Source organism: Schistocerca americana, chromosome 3 (assembly GCF_021461395.2).
Source record: "Schistocerca americana isolate TAMUIC-IGC-003095 chromosome 3, iqSchAmer2.1, whole genome shotgun sequence".
In the NCBI taxonomy this organism is placed as follows: Eukaryota; Metazoa; Arthropoda; class Insecta; order Orthoptera; family Acrididae; genus Schistocerca; species Schistocerca americana.
This window is the reverse complement of record NC_060121.1, coordinates 976,808,267-976,822,768: the sequence shown is the minus strand read 5'-3', so window position 1 is coordinate 976,822,768 and position 14,502 is coordinate 976,808,267. Positions and strand designations below refer to the sequence as shown.

Below are 14,502 nucleotides of genomic sequence, written 5' to 3'. Positions count from 1 at the left end.
GCAGGCCGGGAGTGACTGGAACGACGAAAAGCCACCAACCCTGTTTGAGATTGAACCTGGATCTTCCATGGCGCACATACCTTTATGAGAACACTAAACGGGGTAATTCAGCTGTCCCTACCGATGTCGTTTTATGCAGCCTGCACTACGTCCGTATCAGGATTTGCATTCAGACAAGCGACAGCCATGGAATCGATGTAAGTTCCCTCTCACAGCTTTGAAAGACTGTTCGCAAACACTATCACACTGTAAAAACACAAGTGAGGATATTCTTAGGGCAAGATATACCTAACTTCTGCAGTACTTATCAAAGTGTCTCTTACCTTTCGTTGCACAATTAACGGTGTAGTCATACAGGTTTTCGATGTTTCTGCAAGTTCGTTCCATTTGTAGTACTTAATCTTTCGTATATGCTTCAGAAACCTTGCCTTATATAGTGTGTTTCACCATTGGAAACAATGATATTAACTGGAAATATGAAAATGGGAAGTGGGTAAGTAACAACTTTCAGGTATATATCTTAATCACTCACCACATTAATGTGCTAAAGTATTTTCATAAACGAAACTTGTACAATAGATTTGAGATGTCTTCGTGCATTTTACCAGTTATTCCGTGTCATTTTGACAATGTGCTTCACGTCTTCAGAGCGGAATGGCCAACAAAATTGGTCTGTTATGTGGGTTTGCATCAAACGACATCTGTAGAGGCAGCTAAATCACCCTCTGTAATGATCTATATCAAGAATTGTGGGACATTTTTGCGCAAATACATATTATTAAATAAGGGACCATTACCAGCAGGTCGGTAACGATAGCATTCCTTGGTATCAGCCTACAATTTAATGCCTTAACAGCGTTCCTCTGAGACATAATCCGTAGGTAGCGGTCATCGACTGTAGTAGCTGCCCTTGGGTGGCCTGAGCGAGGCATTCCGTCGACAGATCCTATCTCTCTGTATCTCCTCCGTGTCCGAACAACATCGGCTTGGTTCACTCCGAGACGCCTGGACACCTCCCTTGTTGGGAGCCCTTCCTGGTACAAAGTAAGAATGCGGACGCGATCGAACCGGGGTATTCACCGTCTAGGCATGGTTGAACTACAGACAACACGAGCCGTGTACCTCCTCCCTGGTGGAATGACTGGAACTGATCGGCTGTCGGACCCCCTCCTTCTAATAGGCGCTGCTCATGCATGGTTGTTTACATCTTTAGGCGGGTTTAGTGACATCTCTGAACAGTCAAAGGGACTGTGTCTGTGATACAGTATCCACAGTCAACATCTGTCTTCAGGAGGTCTGGGAACCGGAGTGATGCAAAACTTTTTTTAATGTGTGTATTTTGTTTGTCTCCATTGAACATAGCAGACGTGAGGTATCTTAAGTCTCTCCCTTTTTCCTAGAATAAGGTTTTGATTTATAATTAAATATGTTAAAATGGGTTATGCGTTATATTCATGTTTTATTTTAAAAGATATGTAATCCCCGCAATTATTAAGTGGTACATGATTTACGATATTGTAATGTTTGTTACAAAAAAAGCTAGCTAGAACGGCGAGCTCAGCAGATCTTGGTAAAGAGACGCAGTGTGCCGAACACAATTCGCGGTTTGCCATTGAATTCAGCCTGCTGTGAGCAAAGTACGCCCCCTGAGATTATTTGCCGATCATTTAACAGTGACTTGCGCTCAGTTTGAGCGAGGACAAAAAAGGGATGATCGGGCCATTGTCTCGGAACTGAGAATCTGCTGCTCCCGCTTCTGTCAGATACAGGCTCCACAGAACCGACGGTGGTATTAAATTGCTACGGCTCGTAAATTGTTAAAATTGCGAGAGCCAATGCAATGTTTCAAGATTAGTACCTGACGCGGTAGGAAGAATGCGCCCCGCCATCAGCAGTGACCGTTATTCCACTGCTCAGTGCAAAAAATAAGTACCGTATTTACTCGAATCTAAGCCGCACTTTTTTTTCGGTTTTTGTAATCCAAAAAACTGCATGCGGCTTAGAATCGAGTGCAAAGTACGCGGAAGTTCTGAAAAATGTTGGTAGGTGCCGTCACAACTAACTTCTGCCGTCGAATATATGTAGCGCTACACAGGCATGCTTTGCAGGCACAAAGATAAATATTGGCGACAAAACCTCTGCGTCAGAAAAAAAATTTAAAAAAAAAAAAACGGTGGAAGACGAGCTTTTTTCTCCGCCCCGAGTTTCGACCACTGCATTTTCATACATTATCCAACAAAGTAAATACAAATTCCATATTGTTCATCATCGAATGTAGCAGTATTTCAATGTACTAGAGTTGTGGCGATTCGTGAATGAGTCGTTCATTTGAACGACTCTAAATAAAGAATCGTAATAATCGAATCGTCATACGGACGAATCGTCGTTCAAAAGAATCGTAAGAACGATTGCGTGTTTTCGAGTCGTGACGATTCCAAGTTCCAACGATTCATCGATTCTTAGTACGCTATGTTTCGAAGGCAACTTCCGAATCACGGCGAGTCGTGCCGAATAATTACGACCGCCAGATGGCAGTCAAGTGGAGGATGCGTGTGAACGAAGGAAGCTCGGAACGAACAAACGAAGTTCGTGGGTGAAAACCAAGCTGACGTCGGCGCGGTGGCCGACGGGAACGAGCGTAAAGGCATTTCCCATTTACTATCGCTACCATCAGCCAGCGCGCCGACGTCAGCTTAGTTTGCGCGAGTAATACACGAACTAGTGATGACAGAAACGATATATAGCGAGTACACAGCTCCCAATACACACGATTAAAATCAAGAAATCCAAGTATGATGAATAAATACGTACCTCTTATTTGTTGCAGATGCAATGCAAAACACACACACCTTCTTTACACACGAGCAATAGCACTTGGATTATGTGTATTTCGCGTATCTCGAAGACGGCCCTAACGATTTGGATGAAATTTTGTATTTAGACTGGTTTTTGCTTTTTTAGTTCACCTACATTGTTCCATTCCTTCGTAAAAAGTCAATTTTACAATATATATATATATATATATATATATATATATATATATATATATATATATATATATATATATACTACATAGTTCCATTCGTAAAAACGGAATTTTATATTATAAAAACGCAATTTCACATACTTTTTATAACGCCATCTCGTAAAACTTTGTTAGTACGTACTGAATGTAGTTGAGGTTTTGGTTTTTATGTTTATCTGTATATAGGTGTATTTACTTACAGCACGCAAAATTTGCTGTGTGGGAGGGCTGTCAACTGCGTTGTGAATTACAAGGGTGATGTGGACTTGGAAACAGATCTTAGCACAGAAAAACATACGATGATATGAGCCAAACCACGTCTGCCACACTGCTAGATTTTGTTACTATAAAACAGACGTCTGTAGTTGGATACGTTCAAGCCACACAACCAGACTGGCACACCACGTAATTTTGCACCACCTTTCGCACAAATCGACTCCTCTTCCCTGGGATACTGAAATAAAACAATAGATGCAATCAAATCAAACGTGACCTTTCATCAATTAAGGCATTACACGTATAAATCGACTTGTAACGTCATATGCATATTTACTCATAAATAAACTATTTCTGGCATATCTTGTCATGACACAGTTCGATTCTAAGGCCATTGACAATTTCAGACATGTCCTGCCATCTGTGAGTAAGATGTAGAACTTTTTGCGTTCCGTAAGAATCGTGCCATCGCAGACTAGAATGAATCGTGAAAGAATCGTGAACGAATCGCAGGAATCGATTCGCAATGTGAGATTGAATCGTAGGAATCGAATCGGGGAAAAGAATCGTGTTGCCCAACTCTACAATGTACTACGGAAATCCGACTGGCAAGACTGTTTGGGATGTTTGTCAATATGGCCAACTCTACGTTCTGAATTTTTTCCTACCTGTGAGAAGAGATGGTTGCTAATAGGAACTTTTATGAATTGTGAATCACATGCAGTATTCTCTTCACCATAAGAATAATACGAATATAAACATTTTGCCATGTATTCTTTCGTGTTTGCTGCTATTTCATTTAAATCCTGTCTGCCTAATAAACTACGAAACTAGAGTGAGACAACACCAAACGCGGAAGAATATACATATCATGTCATGTTTATATTCGTATTATTCTTATGCCTAATAGTGATACAGTCCAGATATGAAGCACGGCAATTGAATAGATTTTTAAATCTAAGATGACTCTAATTTCTGTGCAGAATGTAATGTACTACAGAGGCGTCTGCAAAGATTTTAAAATGGAGAAAAATTTTCGCTAAACTCTCGTTCAGAACATCTTCTATCATACGCAGTCTATTATTTGGTTCTTGTTGAACAATATCAAAGACAGCAGCAGTGTAAGTAACAGCAAATAGCAGTCTCTTGCCATTGTTTCGCTTATGAGCAATTACTCTCTCTCTTTTTTTTTTTTCTTTTTTTTTTTAATAGTAAGCGGCGGTAGCGCGCACAGCAGCAAGCCATGCTGCGAGCGGCAACAGGCCGTAAACACTCATTATCAGAATGCGACAAACAATGCATGACAGAGTGCAATAATGCATTTTCAGCTTAAAGTGACGTAAACACCTATAACAAAGAGAACGGCACTTATCAGATCAAAGAAAATTAAGGAATCAATTCAAACCAGACGAAGCCCGTGAAAAAGGAAGGGTACCCGTATAAATACGGACGGAGCGCCCGACGCATAGCAATGGCTACCTGGTAAAGCTTAACTGCTAAGCTTACGACTGGAACCAAACTACTGTAGCTGTAACACCATTCATTCGACCTAAAATGTGTCTCATATTACAATGGACCAACTTTGTTTCGACTTGGAGGTGCGGCCTAAAACTTTTCTCTCCCCTTGAATTTCGAGTCTCAAATTTCAGGTGCGGCTTAGATACGGGAAATTTTTTTTTCCTTGATTTCGAGTCTCTTTTTTTCAGGTCGGCTTAGATTCGAGTGCGGCTTACATTTGAGTAAATACGGTAACCTTATTTATTAATCAGTTTTTCACAGTTTCTGTAATCTTAGTTCAAATACCGGACCACAATAACGCGTCAACACCAAGGCCTGATTATACACTACTGGCCACTAAAATTGCTACACCACGAAGATGACGTGCTACAGACGCGAAATTTAACCGACAGGAAGAAAATGCTGTGATATGCAAATGATTAGCATTTCAGGGCATTCACACAAGGTTGGCGCCGGTGTCGACACCTGCAACGTGCTGACATGAGGAAAGTTTCCAACCGGTTTCTCATACACAAACAGCAGTTGACCGGCGTTGCCTGGCGAAACGTTGTTGTGATGCCTCGTGTAAGGAGGAGAAATGCGTACCATCTCGTTTCCGACTTTGATAAAGACCGGATTTTACCCTATCGCGATTGCGGTTTATCGTATCGTGACATTGCTGCTCGCGTTGGTCGAGATCCAATGACTGTTAGCAGAATATGGAATCGGTGGGTTCAGGAGGGTAATACGGAACGCCGTGCTGGATCCCAAGGGTTTCATATCACTAGCAGTCGAGATGACAGGCATCTTACCCGCATGGCTGTAACGAATCGTGCAGCCACGTCTCGATCCCTGAGTCAATAGATGGTGACGTTTCCAAGACAACAACCATCTGCACGAACAGTTCGATAACGTCTGCAGCAGCATGGACTGTCAGCTCGGAGACCGTGGCCGCAGTTACCCTTGACGGTGCATCACAGACAGGAGCGCCTGCGATGGTGTACTCGACGACGAACCTGGGTGCACGAATGGCAAAACGTCATTTTTTCGGATGAATTCAGGTTCTGTTTATAGCATCATGATGGTCGCATCCGTGTTTGGCGACATCGCGGTGAACACACACTGGAAGAGTGTATTCGTCATCGCCATACTGGCGTATCAGCCGGCGTGATGGTGTGGGGTGGCATTGGTTACACGTCTCGGTCACCTCTTGTTCGCATTGACGGCACTTTGAACAGTGGACGTTACATTTCAGATGTGTTACGACCCGTGGCTCCACCCTTCATTCGATCTCTGCGAAACCTTACATTTCAGTAGGATAATGCACGACCGCATGTTGCAGGTCCTGTACTGGCCTTTCTTTATACAGAAAATGTTCGACTGTTGCCCTGGCCAGCACATTCTCGAGATCTCTCACCAATTGAAAACGTCTGGTCAATGGTGGCCGAGCAATTGGCTCGTCAGAATATGCCAGTCACTGCTCTGGTTGAACTGTGGTATCATGTTGAAGCTACGTAGACAGCTGTACCTGTACACGCCATCCAAGCTCTGTTGACTCAATGCCCAGGCGAATCAAGGCCATTATTACGGCCAGAGGTGGTTGTTCTGGGTACTGATTTTCTCAGGATCTATGCACCCATATTGCGTGAAAATGTAATCACATGTCAGTTCTGGTATAATATATTTGTCCAATGAATACCCGTTTATCATCTGAATTTCTTCTTGGTGTAGCAATTTTAATGGCCAGTAGTGTTGTAAACAAGCTGAAATGTTCATAAGTTGCTGTGGGAAATGAATGGCGTATGCAGCTGAATCATACCAGTCTTGTGAATGAACTACAGCATAGTTGGATGGTATTTGCCCCTGAGTGTTGCGACTGGCACTTGTGTTGCAGCGTCCGGTGGAACAAGGTGCCGTCGCAGGAGGCCCTCGGGAACTTCGAGCTGCTGCTGGACGAGGAGCTGGCCAGCGGCCACGGACACATCCACGGTGACGAGGGCCGCCCCAGGGGTGACCACCGCGGGGGCGGCGGCGGCGGCGGTGGGGGCGGAGGCGCCTCCTACCCTTGGAAGTAGAGCCAGCGGCAGCAGTCGCTCAGTAGCTGGGGGGCGTACCGTGTTCGGCACCGTAGCCGTACGGCGAGCAGGTGTTTCACAGGTAGCGGCGCTGTCAGGGGTTCAGCCGAGAGTGCGGGAGGGGTCCGCGTTGGGGGTGACGAGTCATAAGTAGCTGGTTGTGCGTCTTCCGGGAGACGCCTGGGTAGGGCGAGGGGAAGTAGGTGGTAGGAAGGTTTGTTTCCAATGTAAATCTATGGAATATCGTTAATGGCCAAAAGTAGAGGAATGCTAACAGTAGGTACCTCAGATGGTTTCATTTAGACACACACTCACACACACAGGGCTGTAGCAAGAAAATTTAAAGATTCTTGCTTAACATAGAGATGAAAGTAGATGTTAAAGGGACAAAAAAAAAAAAAAAAAAGAAGAAACTAACTGTAAAACAATGAAACTTCACATTTCGTTTCTCGTTAGTTGCTGTGATGGTGACTAAGTAACATGCAAATTTGGCAATAAAGTACGAATTTAGTATTATCTATCTGGAAATATTTAAGGATCGTTTATAAAGGCATCGTATTTAAATATTTTGTTATAAAGCACATCGTTGTTACACAACAGTAGACAATTTCACATCAGCACAGCGATCCATTACTAACACCACCAGCCGTCAGATTTCTGTAGAATACGAAGATGTACTCTGTTCTATTAAAATGAGTGAAATTGTTGTTCTTATTAACCATAGTGGGAGAAAGCAGCAGATTTACAAAATGACACCGCATCTTTAAAATAATATTTAAAATGTATAAGAGATTAAAAAGTAGAAAAATAGAGTGAGACCCGAAAAAACTTGCTACAGTGTATTTCATGCAGTCAATAGACGGATATTAGAATTTTATGAAATAAATTTTCCTTCATCTGTATATTATTTGTGTCATTAGTTATTACCCTCTACCTTCAAGGGATAACTGGTAAGTAAGATGATAAATCGTAACAGCCCTCCGCGAATCCAAGTGCAAACATCATAAAACATAAATACATACACTTTAACCAAGAAAGTAAGAGACTTCACGTTCAAAAAAATGGTTCAAATGGCTCTGAGCACTATGGGAGTTAACATCTATGGTCATCAGTCCCCTAGAACTTAGAACTACTTAAACCTAACTAACCTAAGGACATCACACACACACCCATGCCCGAGGCAGGATTCGAACCTGCGACCGTAGCGGTCACGCGGTTCCAGATTGAAGCGCCTAGAACCGCACGGCTACACAGGCCAGCAGACTTAATGTATTAGACAATGAATGTAGTAACCTGAGGGCAACAAATCCTAATTTGCGCTAAATTTTCCGTGCTATACGGGGCGACTTAAGTCACTGTGCAAGAAGTCGGCTGAGATATGATCAACCCCGCATCGGGAAAACGCTGACTCCGCACTGGAAACCTCTGCTGTGCTCCATGTGGCAACACGACGAAGTGTAATCAATAACTAGCAGGTAGTCCGCTTTTGTCTTTCTAGGAAGGAGCCCTCTCTCAGGAATTAAACATCGTTTAAAATGCTTGCAGCCTTGTTTGTTGTGGCGGTACTGTGTGTGTCGCAGTTGTTTCAAGGAAACCCTTCGCTGACTTAACCGCGAGCGTGCTTGATAGTACCTGAACAGAAGAGGAAGTTCAAGTGTAATTGGTCTCGCCTTTCCTTTTATGGTTACTGTGTTTGGATCCCTATAGACAAGATGGACATCACTCATTTTCCACTTAGCTGTAAGTGAAGAGATACGGATATCTCACGTCAACGAAGAATGAAAACAACAGTCAGTGCTGCGGTGCCACTCAGCTTCGCCAAAACCGATAAAATTCAAGCAGAGTCCTTACTCGAGCCAAAGAATGATAGTTATTATTTTCAGAGAGGAAAGAGCGTTCTTTTGCGGAGATGCGGCATCTAAACTCAAAGGCGTGAGAAATGGTTGTTTGGTGTTGCCTTGCACAGTGAGAATGCGCCTCCACACATTGCTCCCCTTACCGAGGATAACATTTAGCATTTCTCTTGGCAACTTTTCGGCCACGCATCCCGCAGTCGCAGCCTCGCCCTAGCGACAGTTACTTCTCCTTGAACATCACGAGAAACTCAAAGTCATCTTTGCCAGCTGGTTCACTTCCCAATAACTGTTACAAAACTCGTTTTCACAAAATAGAAACAATGTTCTGTCTTACAAAATTATTACAAAAAATTCAGAGAATTCGAAAACAGTAAGGTGCTTGATATTTTATTTTGGGATATAAGCTTATTTCGGCTTTATTGTCTTCATCAGTACATGTCCTGACGTTGTAGATGCACATATGCCAACTTTTGAGTATACCATTTTTGCTGTCTGTAGCTGCTGATTGTACACTACTGGCCATTAAAATTGCTACACCAAGAAGGAATGCAGATGATAAACGGGTATTCATTGGACGAATACGTATATTATACTAGAACTGACATGTGATTACATTTTCACGCAATTTGGGTGCATAGAACCTGAGAAATCAGTACCCAGAACAACCACCTCTGGCTGTAATAACGGACTTGATTCGCCTGGGCATTGAGTCAAACAGAGCTTGGATGGAGTGCACAGGTACAGCTGCCCATGCAGCTTCAATACGATACCACAGTTCACCAAGAGTAGTGACTGGCGTATTGTGACGAGCCAGTTGCTCGGCCACCATTGGCCAGACGTTTTCAGTTGGTGAGAGATTTGGAGAATGTGCTGGCCAAGGCAGCAGTCGAACATTTTCTGTACCCAGAAAGGCCCGTATACGACCTGCAACATGAGGTCGTGCATTATCTGCTGAAATGTAGGGTTTCGCAGGGATCGAATGAAGGGTAGGCAATCGCGATAGGCTACAATCCGACCTTTATCAAAATCGGAAACGTGATGGTACGCATTTCTCCTCCTTGCACGAGGCATCACAACGACGTTTCACCAGGCAACGCCGGTCAACTGCTGTTTGTGTATGAGAAATCGGTTGGATACTTTCCTTATGTCAGGACGTTGTAGGTGTCGCCACCGGCGCCAACCTTGTGTGAATGCTCTGGAAAGCTAATCATTTGCATATCACAGTATCTTCTTCCTGTCTGTTAAATTTAGTGTCTGTAGCACGTCATCTTCGTGGTGTAGCAATTTTAATGGCCAGTAGTGTACTCTTGAGAGTGTGGTATTTTTGCAAAATACTTATTGGTGTCGACAGTCTAGTAATTAAATGAAATATTAGTTGAATAACAGGGAAACAATAGATTCCTACTGCACATAATTAGTTATGAACGACAACAAAGCTCGCGAGACATTCACTTCTAAACGCATACTACGTCTTCGCTGTAGAAACCACAGACTTCTCACAACTGCACAAGTCAGCACTCTGAAGTTTTTCTATCTCTCGCGACCAGGCGCAAACCGCTCCACTCTCCGGGTGTTTCCCGCGACCGTGTGTCTGTCGCATCCAGCCTCGCCGTGTCCTGTACTGCTGTCCCTCCAGTGCCGTACTGTCCAGCACTCTTCTCCCGTCTCCATCCAGTCTCTCCATTCACCAGCGCTGCGATTGGCTAGAGCGCTCGCGTCATGTCTTCATGCCACAAGCAACCACACAGACATAATGAAACACGTTCGAAATACTGGATTTACATTTAAATGACTTGAAATTAAATGAATATTCCTACGGCTGGACTATAAACACTCTCTAACACACATTATTAGATACATAAACAAATTAAATAAACATATATCAAAGCAATAGAACAGAAGTAAGCCAGTAGTCTAATGTCTCTGTGCTTTCTAAAACACAATAAATATTTAACCAATTTCCTTATGAATAGTATATATCGGATGTAAACAAAGCCATAGACGAATCAATTTATTTATAAGTATGCTGCTACCATCTCTTCGTGTAACTGTGGAGTACTTACGACGTGGCACGATCAGTAGTAATCGGTCACTTTGACCTCCAACAACTCATGTACTATTCAGGTCACATGCCTGTAATTTATACCAATTTAGGTTCACACTAATAGCTTTCTGAAGACACTTTGATCGCCAAACTCGGATGAACCATTTAGATTTTGGAAATTCGTTGCAGGGTGTTACTTGTACAGTTTACTGTCAGATACTACACTTTAAACTAATATGTTGTTGTTGTGGTCTTCAGTTCTGAGACTGGTTTGATGCAGCTCTCCATACTACTCTATCCTGTGCAAGCTTCTTCATCTCCCAGTACCTACTGCAACCTACATCCTTCTGAATCTGCTTAGTGTATTCATCTCTTCGTCTCCCTCTACGATTTTTACCCTCCCCGCTGCCCTCCAATGCTAAATTTGTGATCCCTTGATGCCTCAAAACATGTCCTACCAACTGATCCCTTCTTCTAGTCAAGTTGTGCCACAAACGTCTCTTCTCCCCAATCCTATTCAATACCTCCTCATTAGTTACGTGATCTACCCACCTTATATTCAGCATTCTTCTGTAGCACCACATTTCGAAAGCGTCTATTCTCTTCTTGTCCACACTAGTTATCGTCCATGTTTCACTTCCATACATGGCTACACTCCATACAAATAGTTTCAGAAACGACTTCCTGACACTTAAATCTATACTCGATGTTAACAAATTTCTCTTCTTCAGAAGCGATTTCCTTGCCATTGCCAGTCTAAATTTTATATCCTCTCTACTTCGACCATCGTCAGTTATTTTACTCCCTAAATAGCAAAACTCCTTTACTACTTTAAGTGTCTCATTTCCTAATCTAATTCCCTCAGCATCAACCGATTTAATTTGACTACATTCCATTATTCTCGTTTTGCTTTTGTTGATGTTCATCTTATATCCTCCTTTCCAGACACTGTCCATTCCGTTCAACTGCTCTTCCAAGTCTTTTGCTGTCTCTGACAGAATTACAATGTCATTGGCGAACCTCAAGGTTTTTACTTCTTCTCCATGAATTTTAATGGCTACTCTGAATTTTTCTTTTGTTTCCTTTACTGCTTGCTCAATATACAGATTGAATAATATCGGGGAGAGGCTACAACCCTGTCTCACTCCTTTCCCAACCACTGCTTCCATTTGATGCCCCTCGACTCTTACAACTGCCATCTGGTTTCTGTACAAATTGTAAATAGCCTTTCGCTCCCTGTATTTTACCCCTGCCACCTTCAGAATTTGAAAGAGAGTATTCCAGTCAACATTGTCAAAAGCTTTCTCTAAGTCTACAAATGCTAGAAACGTAGGTTTGCCTTTTCTTAATCTTTCTTCTAAGATAAGTCGTAAGGTTAGTATTGCCTCACGTGTTCCAACATTTCTACGGAATCCAAACTGATCTTCCCCGAGGTCGGCTTCTACCAGTTTTTCCATTCGTCTGTAAAGAATTCGCGTTAGTATTTTGCAGCTGTGACTTATTAAACTGATAGTTCGGTAATTTTCACATCTGTCAACACCTGCTTTCTTTGGGATTGGAATTATTATATTCTTCTTGAAGTCTGAGGGTATTTCGCCTGTCTCATACATTTTGCTCACCAGATGGTAGAGTTTTGTCATGACTGGCTCTCCCAAGGCCATCAGTAGTTCTAATGGAATGTTGTCTACTCCCGGGGCCTTGTTTCGACTCAGGTCTTTCAGTGCTCTGTCAAACTCTTCACGCAGTATCTTATATCTAATTTCTTTTTCATCTACATCCTCTTCCATTTCCATAATATTGTCCTCAAGTACTTCGCCCTTGTATAAACCTTCTATATACTCCTTCCACCTTTCTGCCTTCCCTTCTTTGCTTAGAACTGGGTTGCCATCTGAGCTCTTGATATTCATACAACTGGTTCTCTTCTCTCCAAAGGTCTCTTTAATTTTCCTGTAGGCAGTATCTATCTTACCCCTAGTGAGACAAGCCTCTACATCCTTACATTTGTCCTCTAGCCATCCCTGCTTAGCCATTTTGCACTTCCTGTCGATTTCATTTTTGAGACGTTTGTATTCCTTTTTGCCTGCTTCATTTACTGCATTTTTATATTTTCTCCTTGCATCAATTAAATTCAATATTTCTTCTGTTACCCAAGGATTTCTATTAGCCCTCGTCTTTTTACCTACTTGATCCTCAGCTGCCTTCACTACTTCATCCCTCAGAGCTACCCATTCTTCTTCTACTGTATTTCTTTCCCCCATTCCTGTCAATTGTTCCTTTATGCTCTCCCTGAAACTCTCTACAACCTCTCGTTCTTTCAGTTTATCCAGGTCCCATATCCTTAAATTCCCACCTTTTTGCAGTTTCTTCAGTTTCAATCTGCAGATCATAACCAATAGATTGTGGTCAGAATCCACATCTGCCCCAGGAAATGTCTTACAATTTAAAACCTGGTTCCTAAATCTCTGTCTTACCATTATATAATCTATCTGATACTAGTATCTCCAGGATTCTTCCAGGTATACAACCTTCTTTTATGATTCTTGAACCAAGTGTTAGCTATGATTAGGTTATGCTCTGTGCAAAATTCTGCAAGGCGGCTTCCTCTTTCATTTCTTCCCCCCCAATCCATATTTACCTACTATGTTTCCTTCTCTCCCTTTTCCTACTGGCGAATTCCAGTCACCCATGACTATTAAATTTTCGTCTCCCTTCACTACCTGAATAATTTCTTTTATCTCGTCATACATTTCATCAATTTCTTCATCATCTGCAGAGCTAGTTGGCATATAAACTTGTACTACTGTAGTAGGCATGGGCTTTGTGTCTATCTTGGCCACAATAATGCGTTCACTATGCTGTTTGTAGTAGCTAACCCGCACTCCTATTTGTTATTGATTATTAAACCTACTCCTGCATTACCCCTATTTGATTTTGTATTTATAACCCTGTATTTATAACCCTGTAATCGGCAGACTTGAAAGAGCATCCACGTTACCATGTTTAGCTATCGGACAATACACAATCTCGCGCTGGTATTGAGACATCAACAAAGCCCATTTTGAAAAATTTTTTGGCACTTTGTACAGAAATTGGCTTCATCGGATGAAACAAGGATTGCGATGGCTTGTGATCTGTTACTAAATAGAATTTTCTGCCAAATAGTGGTCGAATTTGGTGACAACATACACAATAGTCAACGCATTTCTCTCTATTTGTGAATAGTTACACTGAGCTTTGGACGCGAAAGCAATAGTCCTGTCGTTATCGACAAGTCTGTGCGAAAGCACTGCACCGATTTCGTAAGAGGAAGCATGAACTTGCAACACAACTGTTTTGTCAGGATGGAAGTGAACCAAGTATCGATAACTGAGCAATGCATCTTTAAGTTTTTGAAAAGCTTCTTGGCACTCATCTGTCCAAAACGAAAGGGACGTTCCTGCGACGCAAGCAGTGCAATGGAGCTGCAATTTGTACAGCATCGGTACGAACCGAATATAATAGTTCATTTTCCCTAAAACTGACTGCAAATCTGTGACATTGCGGGGAACTGGCAAATATCGTATGGCTAACAAATGCATCTGAACAGGATGCACACCTTGACTGTTTATGACATGACCAAGATACTGCAACTCAGGTTAAAAAAAAAAATCACACTTATCCAGTCTACTCATTAGTCCTGCATCAGATAACATGAGAAAGAAAGGTCGTAAATTTGCTGTGTGTTCTTCAGGTGTACGACCTGCTACGACAATATCATTCAATTGGTTTGAATAGTTTGCTACTTTCGCA

The 14,502-nt window shown here is 42.3% G+C and overlaps 1 protein-coding gene across 1 annotated transcript in view; it reads left to right on the top strand.

The window, feature by feature from the left end:
* The window catches only part of LOC124606602 (polyglutamylase complex subunit TTLL1), a gene marked incomplete at its 3' end in the record, with an annotated part of 186,825 nt that extends 174,833 nt beyond the window's left edge, over positions 1 to 11,992 (top strand). The window contains exons 9-10 of the mRNA XM_047138587.1: positions 6,633 to 6,709; positions 11,976 to 11,992. Of these exons, the coding sequence (XP_046994543.1) occupies positions 6,633 to 6,709; positions 11,976 to 11,992 (94 nt within the window). The remainder of the gene's footprint in view (positions 1 to 6,632; positions 6,710 to 11,975) is intronic.
* Positions 11,993 to 14,502: the final 2,510 nt, after the last annotated feature.